The sequence below is a fragment of the Anastrepha obliqua genome, chromosome 2 (genome assembly GCF_027943255.1).
Source record: "Anastrepha obliqua isolate idAnaObli1 chromosome 2, idAnaObli1_1.0, whole genome shotgun sequence".
Classification (NCBI taxonomy): domain Eukaryota; kingdom Metazoa; phylum Arthropoda; class Insecta; order Diptera; family Tephritidae; genus Anastrepha; species Anastrepha obliqua.
Window position 1 is genome coordinate 6,795,727 of NC_072893.1, and position 25,753 is coordinate 6,821,479.

The window sequence follows — 25,753 nt, forward strand, 5'->3', positions numbered from 1 at the left end:
TCATATTTATGTATGGTAAGGTCAGGGATTGCACTTGTTGGATATATGTCTGGACAAATGTCTGGCTACTTAGGGAGAAAGAGACGAGTCAGTCCAAATGTGCATTTCGTTCCGCGGCGAAGAACATCCAAGTTCAGACGTTTATTAAGCCGAAAGATGCATAATAGACTATATAAATGAGGACACAAAGCATGTGACGTAGTACCTACGTAGTTATACGTTACATAGGTGGGTAGACAAGACAAACGCGCAAAAAATGCACCACCTCCAAGAGTAGAATATGCACTGGAACTCTAATTTACTTTGCTCATTGGCTAGACAGCTCGCACGTTTACTGCGAGCCGTTTTCTTTGAAAGTGGTGTAGGTCCATTTTCACAAAAATTAGTTAATGATAAAAATGCATACAATTTACTATGAACTTTTTATTTATAAAGTGGCTCCAAAAAATCTGTTATTGCGTATGGAAATAAATTTCCGTCCTTTCTAAACCAAAGTTACGAATTATTTAAACAAATAAATAATGCAGGATATTATGTGAAGTATGTGCCATTGGAAGCTACAACTTTACTCCATATTTCAGGCAGCATACGGATTCCTCTGACGATAAATTCGAGTTCTTTTGACTTGATCCATCCATTGAGCCAATTTGCGATGCTCTCGTAAGATATGAACCGCTCTCCAAAAAGAGCTGACTGCATTGATCGGAACAGATGGTAATCCGAAGGTGCAATGTCTGGGGAATACGGCGAGTGGGACCAGATTTCCCAATTCAGTCCCTCTAAATATTTCTGGACCGATTTAACGACGTGTGACCTGGCGTTGTCATACAGCAAAATCAGTTTGTTATGTCTACCGTCTCATTCCGGCCGCTTTTCTTTAAGAGCTCGATTCAAACGCATTAGCTGCAGTCGGTAATGATCGTCCGTAATGGTTTCAGATGGTTTAAGGAGTTCATAATAGATGACACCCTTCTGATCCAACCAGATGCACAGCATAACCTTTGAAGCATGAATATTTTTTTTTCGCTGTCGATGGACCTGGTTCACCTGGTGCGCACCTGGTAGGTATATCCATTTTTCATCGCTAGTGACGATGCGATGCAGAAAACCTTTTCTTTTCTGCTGTTCAAGACGTCACCAAACGTCCCTCGATATCCCTCTCCTTCCATTGACGTGGCACCCAGTTACCTGCTTTCTGAACCATTCCTATCGCGTGCAAACGTTTACCGACGGTGGATCTGTCAACATAGATCTTAGATATATCATCAAGGGTTCGACATGCGTCTTCATCAAATTCGTTTTGTAGTTGATCTTTATCACTCACGGTGAAATTGCCACTTTGGAAGCATCAAAATCACTCTTTACAAGTTATATTTAATGGGGCGTGATTACCGTTAATATTGATCAATATACGACACGTCAGTTGCACTGTACTTTACAAGGTAATAATGAAGCATGACTTCCCGCAAATCCTGTTTCTTGGGACGAACGTAGACATTTTTGACGTCAGATAAAAAACGATCAAACGAATGTCAACTACTGTAATCGAGACCTCCCATATACACCTTCAAATCACCAGTATATTACTAGAGCGAACACAAAAATAGTATCAGCAGCGACATCTCTTTTACGAGGGCGGAAACTTATTCCCAACACTTTGAAAATAGTATAAGTCCACTTTCCTTAAAGACATACTATACTACGATTTAGCACAAAATTGTACCACATAATTTCTTTAGTGCATTTTTATATGTGTGGCAACATTGTAAATGACATAAACATTTTTATAATATAGTTTTCCGTAATTTCCGTTTTTTTACAAGTACGGAATAGAAGAGTGTAGAATATAAAGTCAGCCAAAGGTGCCCAATAAATTGTTTCCTGTAGGTTGAAGCAACAACAACGTGGAATAGCCTTCAGCGATATGTGCACTGGACAAATTAAAAATTTGAAATTGGCTTTAATTTGGCTTAAAATTGTTCAGGCCACCAAGAAACTGCGTGAGAATGCATAAAATAGACTTTTATAATAACCTCTTAAAAATGTAAATTTTTAGCTGTTTAACGGCATAGAAATTATCGACTATAAATTTGTATATTTTGGGCACTTTTATCTACTAAATGACACCGATTTTAGAACTATTGAGAGTACTATAAGAAAAAAAAGATTTATTGTTTGTCCTTAAAGACTATCCTACCATAAAACAATGCCGAAAATATACAGAGTCCAGCGCTCGAAGTGTAACCAACTTCACACCGCTCGCGTCCGTGCGATCAGCAATCTGTTAGTTGGCTTAATGACATTCCAGAGTATGGTTTACAAGCGCGCAGAGGCATTTTGCCGAGCGTAAACGCGAAAAAAGAAAATCAGTAATGGATTTCAAACGTAAGCTTTGCATTATATTTGGCTGGAAAATCACAACCAGTGATTGTTCGTGAGCTCGAGCACCTTAAAGTAAAGAAAGTTTTTGTTTATCGCACCATTACTCGTTACAATGATACTGGTAAAATCGTGAAACGTCATGGAGGTGGTCATGAAAAGACTCCAACGTCACGTGAAATGGTTCAAAAAGTGAAGAAGCGACAAGACAAAGCAGCAATAAGTCAGACTTGACAGAGCGAAGGAGTTCCTTTCCTTGACCGAAAGCGGTCAATTTCCGAACATTGTGATTTCTGACCAGAAAGTGTTTCAAATTGAGCAATTGGGAAACTCCCAAAATGATTGGGCTTATTTGACCAACCGTTCATACGGGAGTTTGAGTCATCGATGGACCACCATTAGGCAGCACCCGCCACAGGTAATGGTTTGGGCCGATGTGACCGCAGATGGGAGCTCTCCAATCGTTTTCATCGAGCCTGGCGTTAAAATAAAAGCGAAATATTATCGGAAAAGTATTCTGGAGGTTGCTTTGAAGCCGTGAATAGACAAATATTTCGGTGGCAGGCCATGGACGTTTCAACAGGACTCGGCACGGCCTCACAAAGCTCGAGTGAACCAAGAATGGCTAAAAAACAACGTTCCGAACTTCATAACATCCACACAATGGCTCTCAAATTCACCGGACGCGAATCCGGGGTTTATTCTCTTTGGGCCGTTTTAAAGAGCAGAGTCCGAACTAAAAGATTCACCAGTCTGGAGGCGCTGAAAAAAGCCATTGGGCGCGAGTGGGCCAAAATACATGGAAGTCACATTCGAGCAGCTTGCGATTCGTTTTTGGACCGTCTCAAGGCCATAGCCAAGGCAAAAGGTGGTCATATCGAGGAAAAGTAAATTGATTCTTAATTTTGTATTATTTTCACACATTTTATACTTTTAATTGCATAAAAGAAATTTTCCAAACTAAATTTATGGCCTTTCTATTTGTTTACAACTTCGAGTGTCGGGTCCTGTACAGAACCCTTAGAAGATGCGATTCAAAGAAGGCGTGAACATAGCAATGGGGAAGAAGTAATCTATAAAGAAATGTTGGATAAGGGTTTTAAAAAGCAAGCCATATAAACGTTTTATAATACTTGATTTAGTAATAATGAGCATTTTAAATCACTAAATTTATTGGTCACACGGCGAAGACCACAGAACTTTGGAAATATAGTAAACCACGTTTATATCATCATTACAGGTCCATCTCAAATTCTGGTATGATTGATTTATTACCATATATTCCCGTATAACTTGGATTCTTGGCGAATCATCAATTCAACCAAAGAACGAATCATATATAGAATGTATAAATCCGTTTAGGTCTTAGATCTTAGATCTATCATTAATTTTGATTGCGATTAGCCCGGTAGATTGTCCGAATACGATCCGATCTTCTTCGACTTTCCCCTACTTTCTGAATAAGAAGGCAGAAGTTAGGCGGAGAATATCTCTTGCCAACAAGTGCTGCTTTGGACTAAGTAGGCAATTGAGTAGTGAAGTCCACTCTCGACGAACAAAACTAACACTGATCAGGTGGAGAAGAGCTTGACTTCAATTGGACTGTCCAACTGGCGCCGGTTAGGGAGAAAAAGAAATAACTTTGCGCTTTGTTAAACTTGGCCAAAATCTCGTAATCGATTATCGTGCCAATCAGGAAGAAGAAGAGGAGGTACTTGATACTTTAAGGGATTTTTATAATGGGTGTTTCGTTGTCAAAATTCAAAATTGCGCATAATAAATTATTAGAAATATACATAGACGATAAGAAGTTTCGTTGTAGCCGAATGGTTTGGGCGTGACTACTATTCGGGAGTGCGTAGGTTCGGATCTCCGTGCATGAAACAGCCAAACAGCCATGAGTCGGCTTAAAACTGTTGGTCCATCCTTTTAAGGAATAACATGAAGACGCACGCCCACGCACAAAGAGGAGGAGGAGCTCGGGCAAACAGCTAACAGAATTTATGCGTGCCAATTATTTATTTGTTTTTTAAGTCGTTTGCTAGCTAGCCCAATTCACGAGAGAAACTTATAATACTTTCCTCTGGCGTATTTAATAAATTTTATTATTACATTCACGTACATATGCGCACTTTTTTTACTTTTATAAATTAAAATCTGCTGTACGTGATCAGCTGTTCTCCTTGCTGGCAAATTCTTTAAAGTAAGCATTTTTCCATCTTCCCCTTCAATAAAATGCTTATTTACTCTTCACTCTTTCCATTTCCCCTTTTGTGGTTCGCAATAGCTACCAGGCAAGCGAACATACCTTTTGCAATGTAATTTGTTGGTGCAGTTTTTGTGCAATACATACTTTTAAAAATCGAAAGTGCACAAACCACTTTTACGAAAGCAGTGACACAATATTTTACTTTGCCAGTGGCCACTGGTGCTTTCCGACTGACAGGTATTGACCGATAATCGCATTTAAACATTCGCCACAAAAAGTTCACCCACAAACACACAGCCACAATTATACCAGCAACAAATGTGAATACTTGTAAAATATGCATGCATGCAAAGGTGGGTATGTACGGGTACAAATGTATGCATGTTGCAAAGACCTAATTAGCAGTTGCATGCCTCGTAAATATTCACGTGAGCGAATGCGAATACAAATGCGGTCACTGTTTGGCGGCGCGGCGCGGATTAACCTGCGCAAATTAAGATGCGAACAATACGTCGAAAGAAATCAACAACAATGCTAAGCACGGCATTGTGCATTTTGTGGGAAAAACTTACCTAGAAAATTTGGAAAAAAGAAAAAAATACTCAAAGGAATGAATGTCAATGCGGTGGAAGCCAAAAATATGCAGCGATAAAAGAGCTAATTACGGATAAATAAGGAGAATATAAATTAAGCAGCCATACACGCTATACAAAAAAACAACGGTATTGTTCTTCGGCACGAATTATAAAAATATAATATAGTAAATATTACTAAATTTTATTATTTTAATAATTTTATTATTTATGATTTCCGCCAAATTTTGCAGCAAAATGTTTCTAGGAATCGAGTTTGCAAAGAGACAAAAGACCTCTTCGATTCGCCATGCGTTAGCGATTGGCGGATAGGTGAAGCCACTGGCATATCTTGGTAGCACTGGAAAAGAATTGCCAAAATTTAAGTTCATTTGGAACCACTTAATAAGTATTAGTATGAGTAGGGCCGCATTTGTTGCTTCAACTCGTGACTTGTGGTGCGAGTTATGTGTAAGCCTCTGTTAATAACAGAGCTAATGTTGAGTGCGAGAAGCTTGAGATGCTGGCCAACAGGAACAACGCCCGAAAATTCTATCAGAAAGTTCGGCGGCCTACAGAAGGTTTTAAGACCAGGGCGTTTTACTGTAAGAACAAAGACGGCGAACTGGTGACGGACATCCAGAGCAAGGTTTGGTGGTGAACGAGAACAAAACGAAGTACCTTCTGTCTTCAAACAAACAGTCGGCGCACTCGCGTATCGGCACCCACGTCTCTGTTGACAGTTATAATTTCGAGGTTGTTAAAGACTTCGTTTATTTAGGAACCAGCACCGTTCGGAACACCGATAACAATGTCAGCTTTGATATCCAACGTAGAATCTCTCTTGCCAACAAGTGCTACTTTGGACTAAGTGGGCAAATGAGCAGTAAAGTCCTCTCTCGACGAACGAAACTAACACTCTACAAGACTCTCATCATGCCCGTCCTAACGTATGGCGCAGAAGCTTGGACGATGACAACATCCGATGAAGCGACGCTTGGAGTGTTCGAGAGAAAGATTCTGCGTAAGATATTTGGACCTTTGCACGTTGGCAACGGCGAATATCGCAGACGATGGAACGATGAGCTGTATGAGCTTTACGACGACATAGACATAGCGCAGCGAATAAAGATCCAGCGCGATACAAACGCTCCAGCTTTGAAAGTATTCGATGCGGTACCAGCTGGTGGTAGCAGAGGAAGAGGAAGGCCTCCTCTGTATTGGAAAGATGAAGTATAAAAGGAATTGGTCAATTGGCGCCGGTTAGCATAGGTATGGTTGAAATGCCAGTCTGGCACTCCTCAAGTAGAACTAAAGCGCCGTTTTGATAACATTATGAGACCTCTAACAGGCAGATATCTACAGCCAGCCAGATCTGTTGATTGGATTTAGGTTGGCGCATTGCCCAGGCTGTCGAAGAAAGGTGCACTCAGTGAGCTTTATCGTCTGGCCGCCAAACCCGGACATTTAAAGAAAAAGACCTCAACAGTCTCCTTCTCTGAAGGGTCCCCACAGCTTCTGCAATGGGCGTTAAATGATAACCCTATCTTTTCCGCGTGGGTGCCGATCGTCCAGTGGCCGGTGAGTACAGCTATGAGTTTGGAAATTGAATGGCGAGGAGTACAAAGAACTTTCTGAGTCTTTCGTATATTGTACTGGGACCAAAGGGTTTTCGAAATAGCACATGAAGAAATGGAGCTTCATCTTTTCTGCGCTTTCCTGAGAAATAATTTGTGCAGTTCCCCTTTAACAACTTTTAGGGGGATGCCGATGACCAGGTAAGAGATCTCTAAAACCAATTCAGTCCCTTTCCTGGCAAACTCATCAGCAATTTCATTTCCCCCTATGTTCCTATGTCCTGGAACCCAGATCAGAGAAATGTTACCCAAGAGATTTGATCTCCTCCTTACAGGAGTTTACTAAATTCGTTCTGCACCATGGCGCCGTCAGAGCCTTGATCACGGCTTGACTATCGGAGAAAATGTTAATATCTCCCTCGCTCTCGCGTTCCCTCAGCATTTTGCGTGACTGCAGAATCGCAAAGATTTCTGCTTGAAAAACACTAGCAGTATTCGGCAGTTTAAAGGAGATAGATAAATTGGCTGATTAAGAGAAAGCCCCTGCTCCGATTCCATCTTGGAACCGTCAGTGAAGACAGAGGTGTAAGCTTCGGTGCAGATTTTCCCCTCAATCCAATCCTACCTATTAGGAAAGATTGCCCTAGCACGACTCTCAATCTCTAGTTTGTGGATAGAGAGATCTGTTTGAAGTGCGGAGAAATACGGTGTTAACTGCCCGAAAATGTTACCATGTCCCTTGACAGATTGCCTCCAAAGGCCAACCTTCTTTAACCTGATCGCACTGCAGCGATGGAAATAACGTAAAAGTCGATGGGAAGTAAGTGCAAAAGGACATTCAGGGCAGCACCGGGGCAAGTTTTACATGCTCCGGTGAAGTCAATGCATGCAGTCCTTTGCACCCTTCCCAGTTTAGTGATATTGTAGCCTTTTCGAAGAGCTTCCCACCAAACCACAGCGCAACCTGTGGCTTGAGTCCTCATTTTTTACCGAACATATATTTGCAGTGGTTGTTTAATTTGGGAAGTCGAAAGGGTGGAGTTTTATATTTTTTGGTAAATAGCACCAGCTCCGTTTTGTCAGAGTTGGCTCAGAGGCCGCAAGTCTTTCAAAAATTCTTCTCTTTCATCTTTCCAAAATCTCAGCCATGACTGAGGGAAACGGTCCCACTATCATTAGGACCAAGTCATCGGCGTATGCTACTACCTTAACCCCACCCTTATTTAGCATTATCAGAACTTCGTCAATAGCAATTAACCAAAGTAGGCGCGAAAGGACACCACCCTGCGACGTTAGTATAAGAAAGAAACAACTGGCGCGGCTTACTGAACTAAACCAAAATCGTGTAGACGGTTACCATGCCGACCGAGAAGGAGAAGGAACAATCGCTTACCAGTTTATAACAACAAAACTTCCACAAATTATCAGCCGCCCGCAACCAAATGTACACTGTTGACTGATTATTGTGGAAATATGAAACATTTCCCATCATTTATTTGGAAAACGTTGTTGGCCTGATAGGACGTGACCGGAAATTCCGGTCCGAGCTATGCCATTCCGTCAAAAGTAAATAAAAGGAAGACACAACGGCGGAAGAACCGGTATACTTACGTACTTTGGTATTACATTCTGAAGTATTTACACGTTTAACGGTTAATTTTACACGTTATAAATCATCGCTATTGACCAGACGAAAAGAAAAATTATGCAATCAGCGTAGACATTCGCTTAATAAAAACTGTAAACATTTTGGTGAAATCCATTTGAGATAAGAGGTCAGTTCACCCATCCGTCTGGGTAAACAGCACTGGCAACGCCACAATAATAAATAAAGTAAAAAAAATATAAATCACACCCATGAATATTAATGAGGGCATTGAAAAAAGATAACTGCAAATCAAATTCGTTATTCAAACTGGGCGAGCCCACTTACACACATACAAGCATCTATTTACGCGTATTTAGCAGAGTCAGCAAGCCGCTAGTCGAACCGCTGGCCGGTATTCCCTCACTGTGTCGACTGATAAGGCCAAGCATTTGAATCAATGAGCCCGCAAATGTTGATTTCATTCATAAATAAATTAGAAAATGTGGCAAAAAACACGCGCGCTGCCACAATCGCCAGTTGCTAGTTGACGTTTGTCGTAGTTTGCTGTTGTGAGTAAGCAAAACGTATTTTAATATTTTGGCGGGAAAACACAAACGAACTGCAACTTTAAGTGCGCGTGCACGAAGCGAGCGTTTATTTCTGGGTATATATGTGTGTATATATAATATATGTGCGTGCATGTATATATGTATGTGTGTGTTTGTGACTTTTTAGATTTCAACCAAGTGAATGGCACACTCATACAAGACATTGTTGTTGTCGTACCGACAATTAATTCTCTCGAGTCGATTGCCACAACGACATTGACATTTTAACCCGTTAATATGAGCCGATAAAACCTAACTGCCAGGGCTCGTGGTGGATAGCCACTGGCAGTGAATTTTAATTGCCATTCCCTGTCTCGGTCCTCTATGGCGCAGCGGCAATAAACACCACCATTGATGGAGATGTGCGGGCAAAAATACGATCATCAAAATGACAACAACTACAGCAAAAACAAATACAATTAATTGTATGTAGCTTTTCGCGCAGTCATTTGTAACAATCAAATTAATGTCAATTATTTGATTTGCCGTCGCTATCTGCTTTTGTACATACAAACATAGCTGCATTCATAAACATTAGGGTGGAGCGCTGCTTCACTAAAACATGCATATTCAGCAATAAAGTAGCCTATGGACAAATCCAAATTATATTGCAGGAGCTCACAGGAGCTTTGATCGGATCACTAAAGTGCTACGAGTGAAGAGCAGATCAGATAAAAACCTTTTGAATATTTTCTATAAGGTGAATATAACAAAAATTATACGAGGGTCGTTTGAAAAGTCCGTGCAAAAATTCAAAATACAAAAATTTTCTTAATTCTTTAGGGTAAACCTTTTTTAATTTTCGACGTAGTCTCCTTTTAGGCTTTACATTTCGTCCAACGCTGTTCGAGTTTGTTAATCCCTTCCGAATAATAGGATTTATCCTGGTCTAAAAAATAGACATTCGTTTCTGCAATCACCACCTCGTTTGAATAAAATATTTTTACCGCGAGGCATTTCTTTAAGTTGGGTAACAAATAGTAGTCTAAGGGATTCGATAGAGCCAAGTCCGGAGAATAGATGAGATGTCAAACAAGTTGGAACCATATCTCCTATAATTTTGCGGCCACAACTGCTGAGGCGTGAGCTGGTATGTTGTCGTGATGGGAAAGGAAAATTACTCGACTTCCTCGATTCAAATGATTGCCAAAACAAAGAAATTTACCGAAACTTGGTGAGTGTTCTTCCAAGAGATCTTAATAACTAAACATAACTTAGTTCCGCGCCAAAAGTGCCAACTCTCTGACTTTACACGAACTTTACAAACGACCCACGAAAGCTCGGTCTCCAGATAAATGAGATAACTTAGATATGACATGCGCTATGACAAGTAACTTTAAATTATATGGATCTGAAAATTCAGTAGAACAAACGTCAACATTGCTTACGACTTGATGACTTCCAAGTTTTTAATCTCATGGACAATTTCAGATACATACATACGTAGATGGCATGAAAACAAAGAGTGATCAGATTGGAGGTACTTTTTCCAATAGGGTTTTTTTGACAGATCACGCGTGACTACTGTAAAATTAAATACATAATTTTTTCCAGTGTCCATTGGCATTTCATCATGGAAAGACTTACGCCTCAACAACGTTTACAAATCGTACAACAAACAATGAAACAATGGACCAGTGGATTGGCCCCCAAGATCGTGTGATATCACACCTTAGGACTTTTATTTGTGAGGTATGTAAAGTCTAAATTCTTTGTGAATAAACCAGCTTGGATTGAGGTATTGGAGGCTAACTTTACTAAAGTTATTCACGAGATGCCGACCGAAGTCGTCCAGCGAGTCATTCAAAATTGGTGTTTACGGATGGCCGAACTACGGCCGCCAAACACTTTAAATTACATTAAAATTTTTTTTTCAGCAGAATCATCTGCAGAATATTCTGGCCAAACAACATCAGTAACGACACCCTGCGGAGATTAACAAACGAGAAACCCATCCTTAGGCAAATGAAACGCAGAAAGGGGCGATGGATAGGTCACACATTGAAAAACCACCAGATAGCATCACGAGAATGCCACTGGACTAGAACCCACAAGAGAGAATGTCGATGTTGAGCGAACTAGCAGTAGCCGACATCTCATGGGACGGTGCGAAAACAACAGCACAGAAACGTGTACGATGGAAGAGTCTTGTCGAGGGCCTATGCTCGCGGGAAAACTTAACAAGAAAAAAAAATCAATTTGAATTTTCGTTGTTTTATTTCAATTTAAAATCCGATATTTGTGATTTCAGTTTGGTCCACGTACTACTTATACATAATTCGGAATGTAATTTTCAATTATAATTTCGAATTGAAAATTATATTCCGAATTATGCTTTATGGTAAAAAAAATTACACACCCTAATACCTATGCGCAGCGAAAAACAGGCAGCCGAGACTAGTTTACAAAACATCAAAGGCTTACTTACACACTCGCATAGAGACAAGGGTTTTGTCGTTTGTTATTTTTGTTGCAATTGAAGCAATCACAACTGCCGCAAGTGGGACGGCGTTTGCTTCCACCTTACTTGTCGGCACTAAGTGGTTATAACTGTTCGGCCAATGTCACTTGAGTGTCAATGTCAAGGACAAATTGCTGTCAATATTTTATCTGGTGCTGACTAATATAGAATTTCCTAATGTGTATTTATAGAATTAACTTGCGTAGCTTAAATTTGCATGGCCGAAGTGGTCGTTTTCATAGTAAAATCAAAGAAGTGAGAGCATTCATTCATTGATGTACTCATAACTAAATTATTTGGTTTATTTTGACGCCACAAAATGCGATGGTGCGTCTGTGAACGAGTCACAGAATATATGCGACAATTTTACAAATTTATGCCCACGCAACTATTTTTATTTTGTATTTGTTTTTATTTCGCATTCTATCCTCTTTGCAAGCAGTTTTTCAAGCGCCATTTTCTTTCAGTTGTTTGTCATTCTTCCTAAGCTCTTATTTGATGCTTTGGTAGTGTATTGACCCATTGCAAATACGACTTTAACCTCTGTTTATCATGGGTCGAAGATCATAGCTCCTATGTTGTTTCCCGAGGAATACCTTTCTAGAGTGGATCCACTACTGGCTGTCAAATTACCTATTTTTTACATGGAGCTCAATTAAATTCTGTCAACCTAATTTTTCGGTACAATTTCACGTGTTTCGACATTTATCTCACCATCTTTCTGGATGGATGTCATTAACATTTATACTTAACGGCGGCTCACAAAACCTGATCTAATAAAGTCCAATCACAGCATCGGCTGATCCCACAGTGAAGAGAATTCAGAAGGTGTGACAAACATCAGACCGTTAACCGGCTCTCAGCGATTTTGAAGAAATCACCCCTACTACTGCTGTAGTAGGGGAAGAGACAGCGGTTTACGACAGAACTGAAATTGTGTTGGTGGTATGTATAAGAACAAAGCAACGCAGCCACTCTCTATGAATAACAATTGATTGGAAGAGCGTAAGTATTCGTATGAAATGAGTGGGATGGAGAGACTTCATCCTTGTGAAATTAGATTAGGACAGAATTCTGTTGCCGAATCCTCTTTGAAGTGGCAGCCGAAGTTACTCTCTCTCGGATGGCCAAACTTAGTGTTCTATCTATCATTCTTGAGCGCAACGAATAACTCGAGCAAAAATTCTTTACACAAATCCGTATTTGAAATCCGGTTGAAATTAGACAAATTCGGGCAATAGAAAGACGCATCTTCAAATTATTAATAATTCTCAAAAAAATCGTAGTAGTCAAAGAAAATGTTCATGTAGGACGTGCTATCAGGCCAGAAGTACGGCCAGAGAACATAATATATAAAGGTCCCCTGTCTAGTAAGCTCATCAGCGCAGCAGTTTCCTTCTATGCCGCTGTGATCGGAAACGCAGATGAGTCTAATATTGAAGTATTCGGATGCAATCGAGACAGAAGTCAGGTATTCCTCGACTAATTGCGAGCACACAAACAACGAACCCAAGACTCTAATTGCCGCTTGGCTGTTGGAGTAGATATTAACGTCCTTTACGGTACTTATAAAAGTACGCAACCGACCCACTGCTTCCTTAATTGTGACTACCCCTGCTTGGAAAACACTACAGTGGTCCGAAAACCTAAATTTGAGCTTGATGGGGAGCTTCTCGCAGATTATTCCCCCACCAACTCTTCTATCCAACTTTGAACCATCCGTAAACAAGTTTGCCATGTCCTGTCTCCATATGTTGCACATTGAGGGAATATGAAAGGTAAAAGTACCGCTCGGACCCAGCGAGGGTGTACAATGAATGATCCAGCACCATGGGGATGAACTCGAGGTTTTTAAGAATACTAAAGTGTCCGTAACTTTAGTCTCGCTTATGGATCGAACACCTCAAGCTCATGCGGCGCGTGCAGCGGCAGATTTCCCTACGATGTCCAGGGATACCACATTCAACATAGCGTTAAGAGTTAGAGTAGGAGTGGTCCGAAGCGCCCCACTGATTCCATTGAGGGCAGACCTTTGCACCCTCTCCAGCTTTTTAACTGATCTTCTCCTTTCCACCAGGGAGGAACTCCATACAAGAAAATCGTATATAAATTGTGTTATATAGCCAAAATGTAACCTTAGACGAGAGGTCCCATCAGTATGCCGATAGAAGACATAATAAAGGGTTTTCCAATAACAGGTGTTATTTTGAATAGCGCGCTATTTCGGTAGATGTCACTTTTGAAGCTGTCATTTTTTGATATTTGACAAGTAGAAACTACGCCATTAATAAAAATGGAACGATACGCGCTTAAACAACGCATTGAAAATAATAAAATTCGCCAACAAATTGGTGAAAATTTGGCAGTTTGACGGTTCGTAAAACTCCAACATTTTTGGGTCATGGTGAAGCACCTTGTCGGACCGCAATACAGAAATGGGTGAAAAAATTCGAGTTGGACAAGTTAGTGATGTGAAGAATAAAACCCGTGCACGTCGCTCAAGAACAGCCGAAAGTATTGCTGTTGTAGCCGAAAGTGTTAAAGAAAACCCAGGTTTGTGCTTTCCTCGTCATTCTTTGGAAATAGGCATTCCACAAACGTCATTACACCGTATTTTGCATAAGAATTTGGGTCTTAAGGCTTATAAAGTCCAGTCAACACAAGAACTCAAGTCGGTCGATCATTAACAACGTCGTATCTTTGCTGATTAGGTCGTTAAAATGCATGAAAATGATCCGGTATTCCATCGATAAATAATCTTAAGTGATGAGACCCATTTCCACCTCGGTGGCTTCTTCAACAAGCAAAATTGTCGGATCTGGGGCTCAGAAAATCCAAGAGTTATTGGATTTCTCTATCCTCAACGTGTGACTGTTTGGTGCAGTTTATGGTCCGACGGAGTCTTTAGACGTTACTTTTTCGAAAATAAAGCTGGAGCAACAGTTACGGTAAATGGATTGCGCTATCGAGAGATGATTAACGATTTTTTATGGTCGGAATTGGATGGTACTGATCTGGACAACGTTTATTTTCAACAAGACGGCGCTACGTGCCACACAAACAATGAAACCATTAATCTTCTACGGGAATAACACCTCTTATTGGAAAACCCTTTATAATTGCACAAGCAGACAGGAAGTTAGGAACTTAGTAACTACTGCAATAAAAAAAAATTAAAAACAAAACTAGTTTCATTTTTAGTACGATTTTATTTATGTATTTAAACTCCGTTCTGCAAAAATTTATTTATTTTATGCAAGTCTAAATATTTATATCACTTTAACACGAACGCTTATATAGAAAATGAAAATAAAAATAACCTGAAAACAAGTGCAATAGTTTCCGCAATCGCTAAAATCCGCATTCGTTCTCAACGACCACGGCAAACTCTACCCCAGCGCCAACAAATACTTTGCAAATATTAAATAATCAAAACAAACATCCAGCGGCTCTCATTTGTGAGCAAAACTTATTCACAAATTATTATTAAAAATAAGTTAAGTACCCCAACTACAACATGAATAATTGCTTTAAACGGCGAATGCTCACAAAATCATCAACAAATTTGATCTATCAACAAAGGCTGGCAATAGTGCAAAACGCATTCACACCCACTTGCGTGCGATTACTAATGGATTAGCAAGCAATCGGCCTTGAGAGCAAACGACAATTTGTTATGCAAATACCGGCAACCGCAATAACGCGTTTAGCCGTCTGAGCTCGTTTGGAATTAAGATAAAATACTCGCGAAATATTTTATGTCTTATGAGCAGTCACAAATTTGATAAGCAAATCACGAAGTGTCGAGTTATTTGTATGCATGTACACATACATATGTACATACCTATCTATGGCTGTTTGCATACTTATATGAAGATGCGGGTATTTAATTGCTTTCTTTGCACTTCGAAACTTGGCTGGCTGACTACCTGGGAGGTAAAGCACTAGCGCCAGCAGCTCAACAGAAATGCATAGTCATTTAAAGCGGATTGGCAGTACGTGTTGTTGATGCAAGCGACGTTAATAAAAATTTTAAATCGATCTTTTTTGGTTAATGACAGCAGCGTAGCACTAAACTGTAGTTATTAAATTGATGTCTTAGTTGTTGATTTACGCGCGTCAAACGGAATGGTTCAATAAACTCAGCGACATGGAAATCTACAGCTTCATAAAAAAAACTAAATATGTGTGTACTTATGTCTGTATGTTTGCTTACCTGAGCAAAAATTACCAATGAACCCAGTAGAACGAGGAGTGAGATCTTCCAAAGCGAGAAATAATAGAGCACGCCTTTTAAACAGAGTTGGGCATTTTGCATTATCTCAAATTTCTCAGTGGTAGTTAAAATACTGGTTTCTTTATCACTAAGCCTTCAGTTTTTCAATGCTTTAACTATCGGCTTATGGCATTAATTATTTAGTGCACGATGTGCAGCCCTGCTTTTAAATAAAGAAAGAGATCTTTCAAAGCGCGAAATACCCTATGATCAAAAAGTACCGGGAAGGTGATATTGACTGTTTTCTTCGATTGCCAAGGCGTAGTGCACTATGAGTACCTTCTATCGGGCCAGATAGTCAATAAAGAATATTATTTATCCAATTTGAAGCGTTTGAGAGTTGCTGTACGTCGCAAACGGCCGGAAATGTGGGCAAACAATTCTTGGATTTTGCATGATGATAACGCGCCATCGCATCGAGCTCAAATTATGCTGGATTATTTGAACAAACACCAAGAAAATACCATCGTGCAAGCACCGTATTTACCTGATATGGCCCTGTGCGACTTCTTTTTGTTTCCCAAGTTGAAGTTACAACTTTGTGGAAGGAGATTCAGGCGATAGAGGAGATCAAAGATAATGCGAGGAAGGAGCTGAAGGCCGTCCCTTCGTCGACCTACCAGGGGTGCATGGAGGACTAGGTTAAACGTTGGCACAAGTGTGTTGCTTCAGACTGGACATATTTTAAAGGAGATAAAATAAATTTGCCTGAAATTCAACTCTGTTTTGTTTTATTTACTAAACATTCCCGGTACTTTCTGATCATACGGTAGAGCATTCTATGCGATAAAAAAGCAATCAACGGCAATTTTATTGGTCTTCTACATCATAACTCGTTAGGGAAAAAGAAAATATCTCTAAAAGTGTACTTATTTTTACCTGTTTTTTAAGCAAGTTGAAGTCTGTTGCTTGTTTATTTATATTTCTTTTTTTTAATTTCTTGTTTATTTATTTATTAATCAACAAACAGGATGCTTCCAGACTATAAGATAGATAGATACAACAAAGACCTTATGGCAAGAGTTTTATCAGTAACTTCTTAAATGTAGACTTAGACAATAAGGGAGAGGAATAGCATTAAATTAAGCCAGCGTCCTTTAAAAAGGAGCATTCATCCCATAAACATAAACAAAACAATTTATTGTTCTGTACTACGTGATACAGAACATGAACAGAACTCAGAAGAGAACAGAGAATAATAGTTCGATTTTGTATTTGTTCTGTGCCATCTAAAGAAGAGTAGTTGTGTACTCATCTTATATCCCAATTCTACTGAGACACAATCCACATAATATATATATACATACATACATATGTACTTATTAGGTATATTGGCAACGTGGAATTTCAGACAATCGCGTATGCAAATGCCAAGTATTTTTAAGAACTAATTCAGGTAAATGAAAAAAATGGAAAAGTTGTAATTTTTAATAACGTTTATTTAAGAAATGGAGCTTTATGTTTAATAACAAGTAATGTTGCTACCTTTGCAGGTTCCAGCTTTTTTCTTAAAGTGTCGTAAATGGAACCTACGCTACTGAATAACTGCTCGCGCGAAACACTTGCTGGTAGAGACAACAAATATCTGCGTGCGAAACTTGCCACTATTTTAAATTCGTTTCGATTAACGCCCTGCCAGTTGAGAGGATTTTCAGTTGCGGTGCAGTTTTTATTGCGGTGCAATGATAATTTCATATTTTAAGAATAGTATCGACGCTGCTAACAGGATATACAGAATGCATCAAACCGTTGGCCGGCTCTCAGCGATTTTGAAGGAGTCAGCTGATTGGCTGACGTCACAAGGGTAATGACAACAGTTTGTTTACGAAAAAACTGAGATTATATTGTTGATATACGAAAAAAAAATTAAGGCAGTCTTCACTCATGCTACTTTCAAGGCAGATTTATTGCAGGTGATAGCACCCGCCCTATCTGATTTTTTCGGCGTAGATATTGATAACGTCAAAATAGTCTGTTTTCTTTACAATGTGTGTTTATCTTGCCTTGAGAATTTATAGTTGGTGATTCAAATAATATCTAACGCGAAATATTAAAAAAAAAAGACATGACAAAGAGTGTATTCCATCACCTGTAATAAATTCGCCTTGGAAGTAGTGCGAGCGAAGACTGCGTTGATTTTTTTTTTTGTGTATCAACAATACAATCTCAGTTTTTTCCGTAAACAAACTGTTGTCATTACCCATGTGACGTCAGTTTATCAGCTGATTCTTTCAAATCCGCTGAGAGCCGGTTAACGGTCTGATCGTGGACACTACTTCGCTACCGTCTGAGCAACGGCTGAGAACGTGTGAAATGAGCGGACAGAATTCTGATGCCGCGCTCCTGATGAGTGAGCAGCCAAAGTTACTATCACAATTTTGCTTCGGATGGCCAAACCTGGTAATCTATCCTCCTTGGCTGTTAATGACGAATGTATTCTAGTGGTTTTCATCTTCACTAGAACTATCTAGCATCATGGCACTTTTGCATCACCGCTCAAAATGGGCGATGTACTCACAATACAATCGTCAAGACGTTTATGGTGCTCACACTCACCAACGTAAACGTATGCCCGTATCATCTGACACGATGAAACTAATGAGAGCCCCATGTAAATAAATTCACACCACCGTTCCGTTCCGTAGTATCGTAGATCGTTGTTTCATCGTGTCAACTGGCATACGTTTACGTTGGTGAGTGTGAGCACCATTACTGTTTATTCTAATGAAAAAGAACGTTACAAGATTACCAAAATTAATTAATGATCACAAAGGACGAATCCGTTTATCCTCGTCCAAGTGTGCCCATTCTTTGGATAACCATTCCAACCTTACCTAACCTACCAAAATTAATTGTTTTCCTCGAACTTTAACAAAAAATTATTTATTGCGGATTATTCCGAATCCAAGTAAATAATCATAAAAATCCTATAGGAAATAACTACTATTTTGATTTCTCGTTAAAATACCGATGAAGTTACCCCCACTAAGTTTTCGCGGAAATGAAAATATGGCTATCAAATTAGCAGACTGACAGATACTAGCTGTTAATAATCATGTTCGACAACACAACATTTTTTTGTATTTATTACTAACTTTCGCAAATAGGTATTCGTTAACACCAAAAAATTATACATCCCGCCAAAATTGAGAGAGTGAAGTGACAGTTAGGTACAAGAAAGACATTAATTTTGAACTGGAGAAATTTTAGCCAGCAAAAATTATCCATCACGAAAATATATGATCTGAACGCATATGACTGAACTATTTTTAAACAAAAAAAATTATTTTTTGTGGAATCTGGTCTTTTGTGCACTATGCCCCTTGCGCCGGTTTGAAATTTGCAGTTTATAATCAGATGCGATAAAGTAGAAACTTTAACAACAAAAAACGAGAATTTTTAAAGAATATTTATGGTTATTTTTGTGGACAATACACAAATAACAATCCCAGCTGATAAGTCTTCTTCTACCGGTTTTTGCTAGAGATTGCAAATTTTGTGTTCGTTAACTTTTTTGCTTTTTGCTGCTTTTTGGGAGAGAATTTTCGCCTACGCTCTTCATTTGGATTGATGGCAGTTGCTATCGAAGACAACTAATCTTTATCAAGATAAAAACTCTAATAATTTTTGCTTCCATTGGCAGTATACCTATGTATGTTTGTATGTATTGTATATATAATAAAATGATTAAGGAAACTTTTGTTTGTGGCTATGTGTGGTAATGTGTTAAATCTTGTGCGTCAAGTAGCTGAAATGAAGTAGACGAAATGAAGATGTTGGTTAATTTAGTGCCCAAAATTCCCTGTCGCGTCAAGACTTGCACAACATTCACATTCGCAAAACCTCTGCATTGATTAATGCGGATGCGAATATTAAAATTAATGCGAAAACTTCGCTTTTGTTGATGCGAATATTCGCAAATTCATATACATATGTATGTACATATGTACTGTGAGCGTCAAAATAAAGTGTACAAAGCATTTTGTAATAATATGGATTTTTGTTCAGTCATTTATAACAAAATAATATATTTTAATTTCATGTTTTTTAAATTAGTATTTGATTCTCTACTTAATATTAGAAAACAATAAAAAAATAAATTACAACAACAAACGTTTTAAAACAAAAACAAAATTTAGTACATATTTTACGCGTCAAAATAAAGTGTACAAGATATATTTTATAAAAATGATATCGATTTAGTATTTTGTTGATTTTCCTTTTGCTGTGGAAGACAGTCTTCGGGGCATCGACTCAACTAGTTTTTTTTGCCACGTCAGATGAATTTTTATCGCACTCTTCCTTTATAACGAGTTTCAGCATATCCATATTGGTGATTGTTCTTTTCCGGTTTGGCGGTCTAAATGCTCCCACAAATGTTCAATAGGGTTTAAGTCCGGTGGCTGTGGAGGATGATGCAATGTCTTAGGAGTACGCTAAAGCAGCCATTCTTTTGCTAATTTTGCTGTGTGCTTGGGATCATATCTTGTTGAAAGATCCAAGATCCCTGCAAATCTAAATTCTGCACACTGGTTAGCAAATTATATTGTAAAATATTCAGATCATCTGTATTGTTCATGGTATTTTTAATAAAAGCCAAACTGCCAACTCCTTTTGCCGCCATACATCCCCACACCATCACCGAACCCCCACCGTGCTTAACAGTGGTTATCAAATTTTGGTCGGCATACTCACTATTTTTGATTTTCTAGACTTTAACCGGTTTTTGCTTCCCAAATACTTCGCACTTACTTTCATCGCTAAACAGGACATTATTCCAGAAAGAAACATCCCGATTTTCGTATTTTTTTGCATAATCAAGACGATTTTTTTATTAACTGTCGATATTAGCGGCTTTTTTCGTGGGAGACGACCATGTAACCCATTTGCGTGCAACGCTCGACGTATTGTACTGGCACTTACGCTAGTATCTGATGCAGTTGAAACTTCTTGTGATATTTTGGCCACACTTTTAAAGGGATTTTTCTTCACATCACGCACTATAGACCTTACTTCAGTCTCATTTAAAACTTTTGGACGGCCTGCACCTGGGCAATTTTCTACTTTCTCGAACTTTTTGTATTTTTTCCAACTAATTTTTTTCACAGTTTATGGCTTCTGTTGACAATAGAGCCGATTTCAAGAAAGGTTTTACCTTCATTGCGAAGCTTTAGTACCAGTTCTCTAACATCAGTCCAAGTTTGTTTACCCATTATTGAAAAAAATAAATAATAGAATTTAATTTACTGTGGACAAAAACTTTTCTCCCTGCCGATCGCAACCAATTAAAATACAATATGAAAAAAGTTTCAATGCAACGAAAAAGGAAGTAAACAACCAAATATAACGGTATTTTTTACGGTACAAAATCGCTAAAATGCTACTGATGTACGCTGTACACTTTATTTTGGTGCGTAAAATATGCACTCAATTTTGTTTTTGTTTTACAACTTTTGTTCTTGTAATTTATTTTTTTGGTTGTTTTCTAATATTAAGTAGAGAATCAAATACTAATTTAAAAAACATGAAATTAAAGTATATTGTTTTGTTATAAATGACTGAACAAAAATCCATATTATAACAAAATGCTTTGTAGACTTTATTTTGACGCTCACTGTATATTCTATGGCGATAGCACTGTTGCTACTTCAAGCAACACGCCGCTAATGACTGCACGGCGATTATTCCCTAACAATCAAAAACAAATCCAGTGCGTAAACTCATATTAATTAATAACTTTTTTACAAGTTGCAAAACGACTTCTTGACACCGAAGGTGTCAAAATATTTGCATAAATATCGGAGGATTTTCAACAAAACCGCTTATCTCGAGTTAAAAATTTCGTTGTGCCGTCGAACTACCACAAATATTTTTTTCTGCCCAAAATCCAATTGAATTCCCATTTGTGATGCAATGGTTAAATGGTAATATCTAATATTTACCCATTACTGCTGATATCCAAACCGTTGGTTCCGTTAAATCCATTTGTTGCATCGGACGATGTTGCCGTCGGTGATGTTGCTATCGGACGGTAATTCAGCGGCGTTATTGCCGGGTCGCCTTCATCGAGGAAGACTATATCGTGTAGAGGTGTAACTCGATGGTCTGTGCCGGTAAAATGCAGATCACGGAAAGGGCCATTTAAAAGGCAACCCAATGTGGGCGCAATTGAGTCACTGGGTAACTGTAAGAACGTTAGAGAGTGATTGTTAAGTAAAATGGAAACACTTTCTAAATTCAAGCTTTTTCAGGAAGTTGTGGCATTTGGCTATAAATATGTTTGTGTATATGTACGAGTAAGTAGCTACCTTATTTTTCGTGTTGGTCGTTGAAAACATCGAGTAGTGAAATTTCATAGCAGTAAAACAAACGAACAGAACTGATAATAGCGTAAATGAAAATCGCGTTTGCAGAAACCAAATATCAATAAAAGAAATGCTAAATTGAATCGCACTAATCAAATTAGAATCGTATAGAACAAGGGCGATGCCAATGTCACGCGTCGCCAAGGACTCAACGGCATCAAAATATAAACAAAAATTAATGAACCTTACGTATACATTAACACAAAATCATATGTTTGCGCGTTATCAATATCTGCTAATATTCCACTGCCAGCAGGCATGTAAACAAATATTTCGGCCCTTCACCGATTAGCCGATTAGCGGCTATCTGCTAATACAACAACTATATTGTTGTGTATGGACATTCATAGATTTGCCATGCCGCACCACCCACGAGCGCACACACGACTTTCGCACACGCGTACTTTTCGAATCTACAGACGCTGATGCAGGGGGCCTATACGCACGCCTAATCATAAATTTTCTAATTTGTTGCAAATGAATTAAATTTAAGTGCTTATTACAACTTTTCATTCATTTTCCAATTGGATTATTACGCTCTCCCAATTTGAGGGAGCAACACAAAACACAACACACACTTGAAGCAACAAAAATCCGCTAGCGTCGAATACACCGATCAAATAACTGCGCTTATGATGTTACACAGTTTCGCAATACATTTTTCACGAATAAGAAAAAGGTGAATAATTAATTGGTTTTCATTTATATGCTAGGAAACTATGTCGCTGAGTTAGCAATTACTGTAAAATATAAAGAAAAAGTAAAACACGAATGAAGTTTACAATATTCGCGGCTTTTACTACTTGATATGTTTTCTCATCAACAGAGTGCAATAAAAGTCGCTTTGGCGTTTCTCATACCCCACTACACACACATAACACATGCACACACACATAAAGCGACGACAAGTTTGACAAACAAAAATCAGCTGATTTTATCATACGAGCACTAGCAATTGAGCAATGATAATTCACCTCAATAAAACGAAATGTGAGAAGTGATCTTTCCAATCCAACTTATCGTGGATTTCTTTATCAATACATCTTATGCCGCTGAGTTCTAGTGTGTAAGTGAGATAAATGTATAACTCAACAGCTACGAAAGGTGGTGAAAAAAACGCAAATATAATATATTATATATCTGTATACATACTCGTATACGTGTCTATTGGTTTCTAAATACTTTTTGATTTTAAATGCAATTAGTATATAATATAATTAGTTTAATAATATAATTAGATTTTCAAATTATAAAGCTTTCACTACAAGCGATGTTTGCGAATCTATCATAAATTATAAATTATTTAGTGACACAGAAACTTTGAAAATAGATTTTGAAAACAAAACATGGTAATATGTGAAAACTTATAATTGGTTTTTTTTTTAATAATTTTTTTAAGAAATTAAGATTTTTATAAATTTAAATTTTTAAATTCCGCCTATAAAAAATTCACATTTTTTATTTTTTTTTTACGCAATGAGTGATAGCGATATACACTTATGGACAAAATAATAGGTGTAACAAAGTTTTTTTAATAACATTCAAAGATTTGTAAAGACAAGAAATTTTTTAATTGTTTTAGTAATGTTTTATTTCATTAAATAAAAATATGTTGAAATTCATTTTACTTTTTACACTCAAATGAAAATTTAATTATAACAAAAAATACCATTGGTCAAAATAATAGATGGGAAATATTATATGACAAAAAACAAAACAAAAAGACAGTTCAACTTAAATTTAACCGCTAGTATTTCAATAACAGTATATTCTCCATGGTTCTGTATAAGTTTGGCAGGTTTCCAAAGGGGTAGCATCCCATATTTCCTTGGTTTTCTGCCACAATTGCTCCTTGTTTTCGAATGCAAAGTCTGCCAGTCTCCTCTTCAAATCACCCCACAAGTTCTCAATAGGATTGAGATCAGGGGATTGACTTGGCCATTGCATACAACTTATGTTTGCATTTCTTTGCCTTTCGGGCGGCGTACACTTCTTTTGAAATCATTACCGTATAAATTCATCTTTACTTCGTCACTAAATATAATATTTCGCCACTTTTTTTCTCCAGTAGGACCATACCAATCTCTGTGTTCATTAGCAAATGCTTTTCTTCTCTGTATGTGCACCTTTCGTAGAAGTGGAACTCTTCTAGCTTTTCGTCCTGGTAGATTAGCGTCCACTAAGCGCCGTCGTATTGTCCGCGAGCTTATATTCAATCCCATTTCTGCTGCGACTTGTCGCGAAGACACAAAAGGATCCTTTTTGGTCATAAGAACTATACGGCGATCCTCTGCCGGGCCCGTCAATCTTGGCCGTCCACGATTTTCTTTCTCACACATCTTTTTTAAAGAGTTCGTAACAAAGTTTCCCAACCGTCCCAATGTATTGGCAATGTAGCGATACGTTTTCCCTTCCGCACGAAGTTTCTTCACCAATTGACGCTCTACTTCGGTGCAGTGGCTATTACGACCCATTCGAAATAATTATTGAACCAGTCAAAAGAATACAAATCGAACAATGCAGCAAAACATACTTGATAGCACTTCAAATAACAAGGTATTTTCGAAAAAATGCTGATACACCTATTTTTATGGCCAAGCGAATTCAATCAAAGAATCATTACTTTCCAATAACACGCAAAATGACCAATTGAATCGCAAAAATGCTTTTTACTTACGTTCTAGTTTCCCTTTTGTTTCATTAAAATGTAGCGGTATCAAAAATAAATATCAGTTATTACACTATTGGGCGTAAAATCAGTACAGATTCAGCACACACCTATTATTTAGTCCACACGTGTACTAGTGACACTCACGCTCATAAAACAAGAGTTAGGGATAATTTTAAAGTTCCGTTTTACCAAACGAAAATTCGTTAGCAAAATTTGTACTATAAAAGCTTAAAAATGTATAACGAACATCAGCAACTATAAGAAGCTCTAACAACTTACAAAAATTTTAAAGTAAGCTGTACCACCATTGCAAAATTCCTACTAATATGTAAATGGTTTTCCAATAACAGGTGTTATCGATCGCTATCGAGAGATGATTAAAGATTTTTTATGGCCGGAATTGGATGGTATTGATCTGGACAACGTTTATTTTTAACAAGACGGCGCTACGTGCCACACAAGCAGCGAAACTATTGATCTTTTACGGGAAAAGTTTCCGGACCCTGTTATCTCTCGAAGAGGTTATTACAATTGGCCACCGAGATCTTGTGATTTAACACCTCGTGACTTTTTTCTTTGAGGCCACGTGAAAGAGAAGGTCTATGCCAACAGCCCAAGATCGATTCAAGACCTCAAAGACCAAGAGCACTTTGCAATTTAGTTATGGAAAATTTCATGAAAAGGATATTGTCTTGTAAGCGTGGTCGTGGTGGTAATTTGACTGATGTTATTTATTATGGGCATACCGTCCTCTTTATAATGAAATAAACATCCGATCATTTATATTAATTTTCATTTTTCTTCCAATATCAAAATAACACCTCTTATTGGAAAACCCTTAAATTTAATTCCACAATAGTTACTTTTTGTAAATATAAAATACACAATAAAATCAGACACAGCACCGGATTAATCATGTCGGAGCCCCTAAGCAAAGCAATTATCGAAGCTTCTTCATGATTTTCTGTAATAATTAAATTATGATATTGAAAAATAAAAAAGCAATAATAGGTATTATCATTGTAGATGCAAATCATCACTTAATTC

General features: G+C 38.1%; 1 protein-coding gene across 2 annotated transcripts in view; it reads right to left on the minus strand.

Moving 5' to 3' along the window:
* LOC129238500 (uncharacterized) overlaps positions 1–22,851 on the minus strand; it is a 46,055-nt gene extending 23,204 nt beyond the window's left edge. The window contains exons 1-3 of one of the 2 annotated variants that reach the window (XM_054873541.1): positions 22,539–22,851; positions 21,979–22,049; positions 21,613–21,854 (exon numbers count right to left, since the gene is read on the minus strand). In XM_054873541.1, coding sequence (XP_054729516.1) covers positions 21,613–21,854; positions 21,979–22,049; positions 22,539–22,548 — 323 coding nt within the window. In that variant the 5' untranslated portion in view covers positions 22,549–22,851. Of the gene's footprint in view, positions 1–21,612; positions 21,855–21,978 lie in introns of both variants that reach the window. The other variant, XM_054873542.1, reaches the window with a different exon arrangement.
* Positions 22,852–25,753: the final 2,902 nt, after the last annotated feature.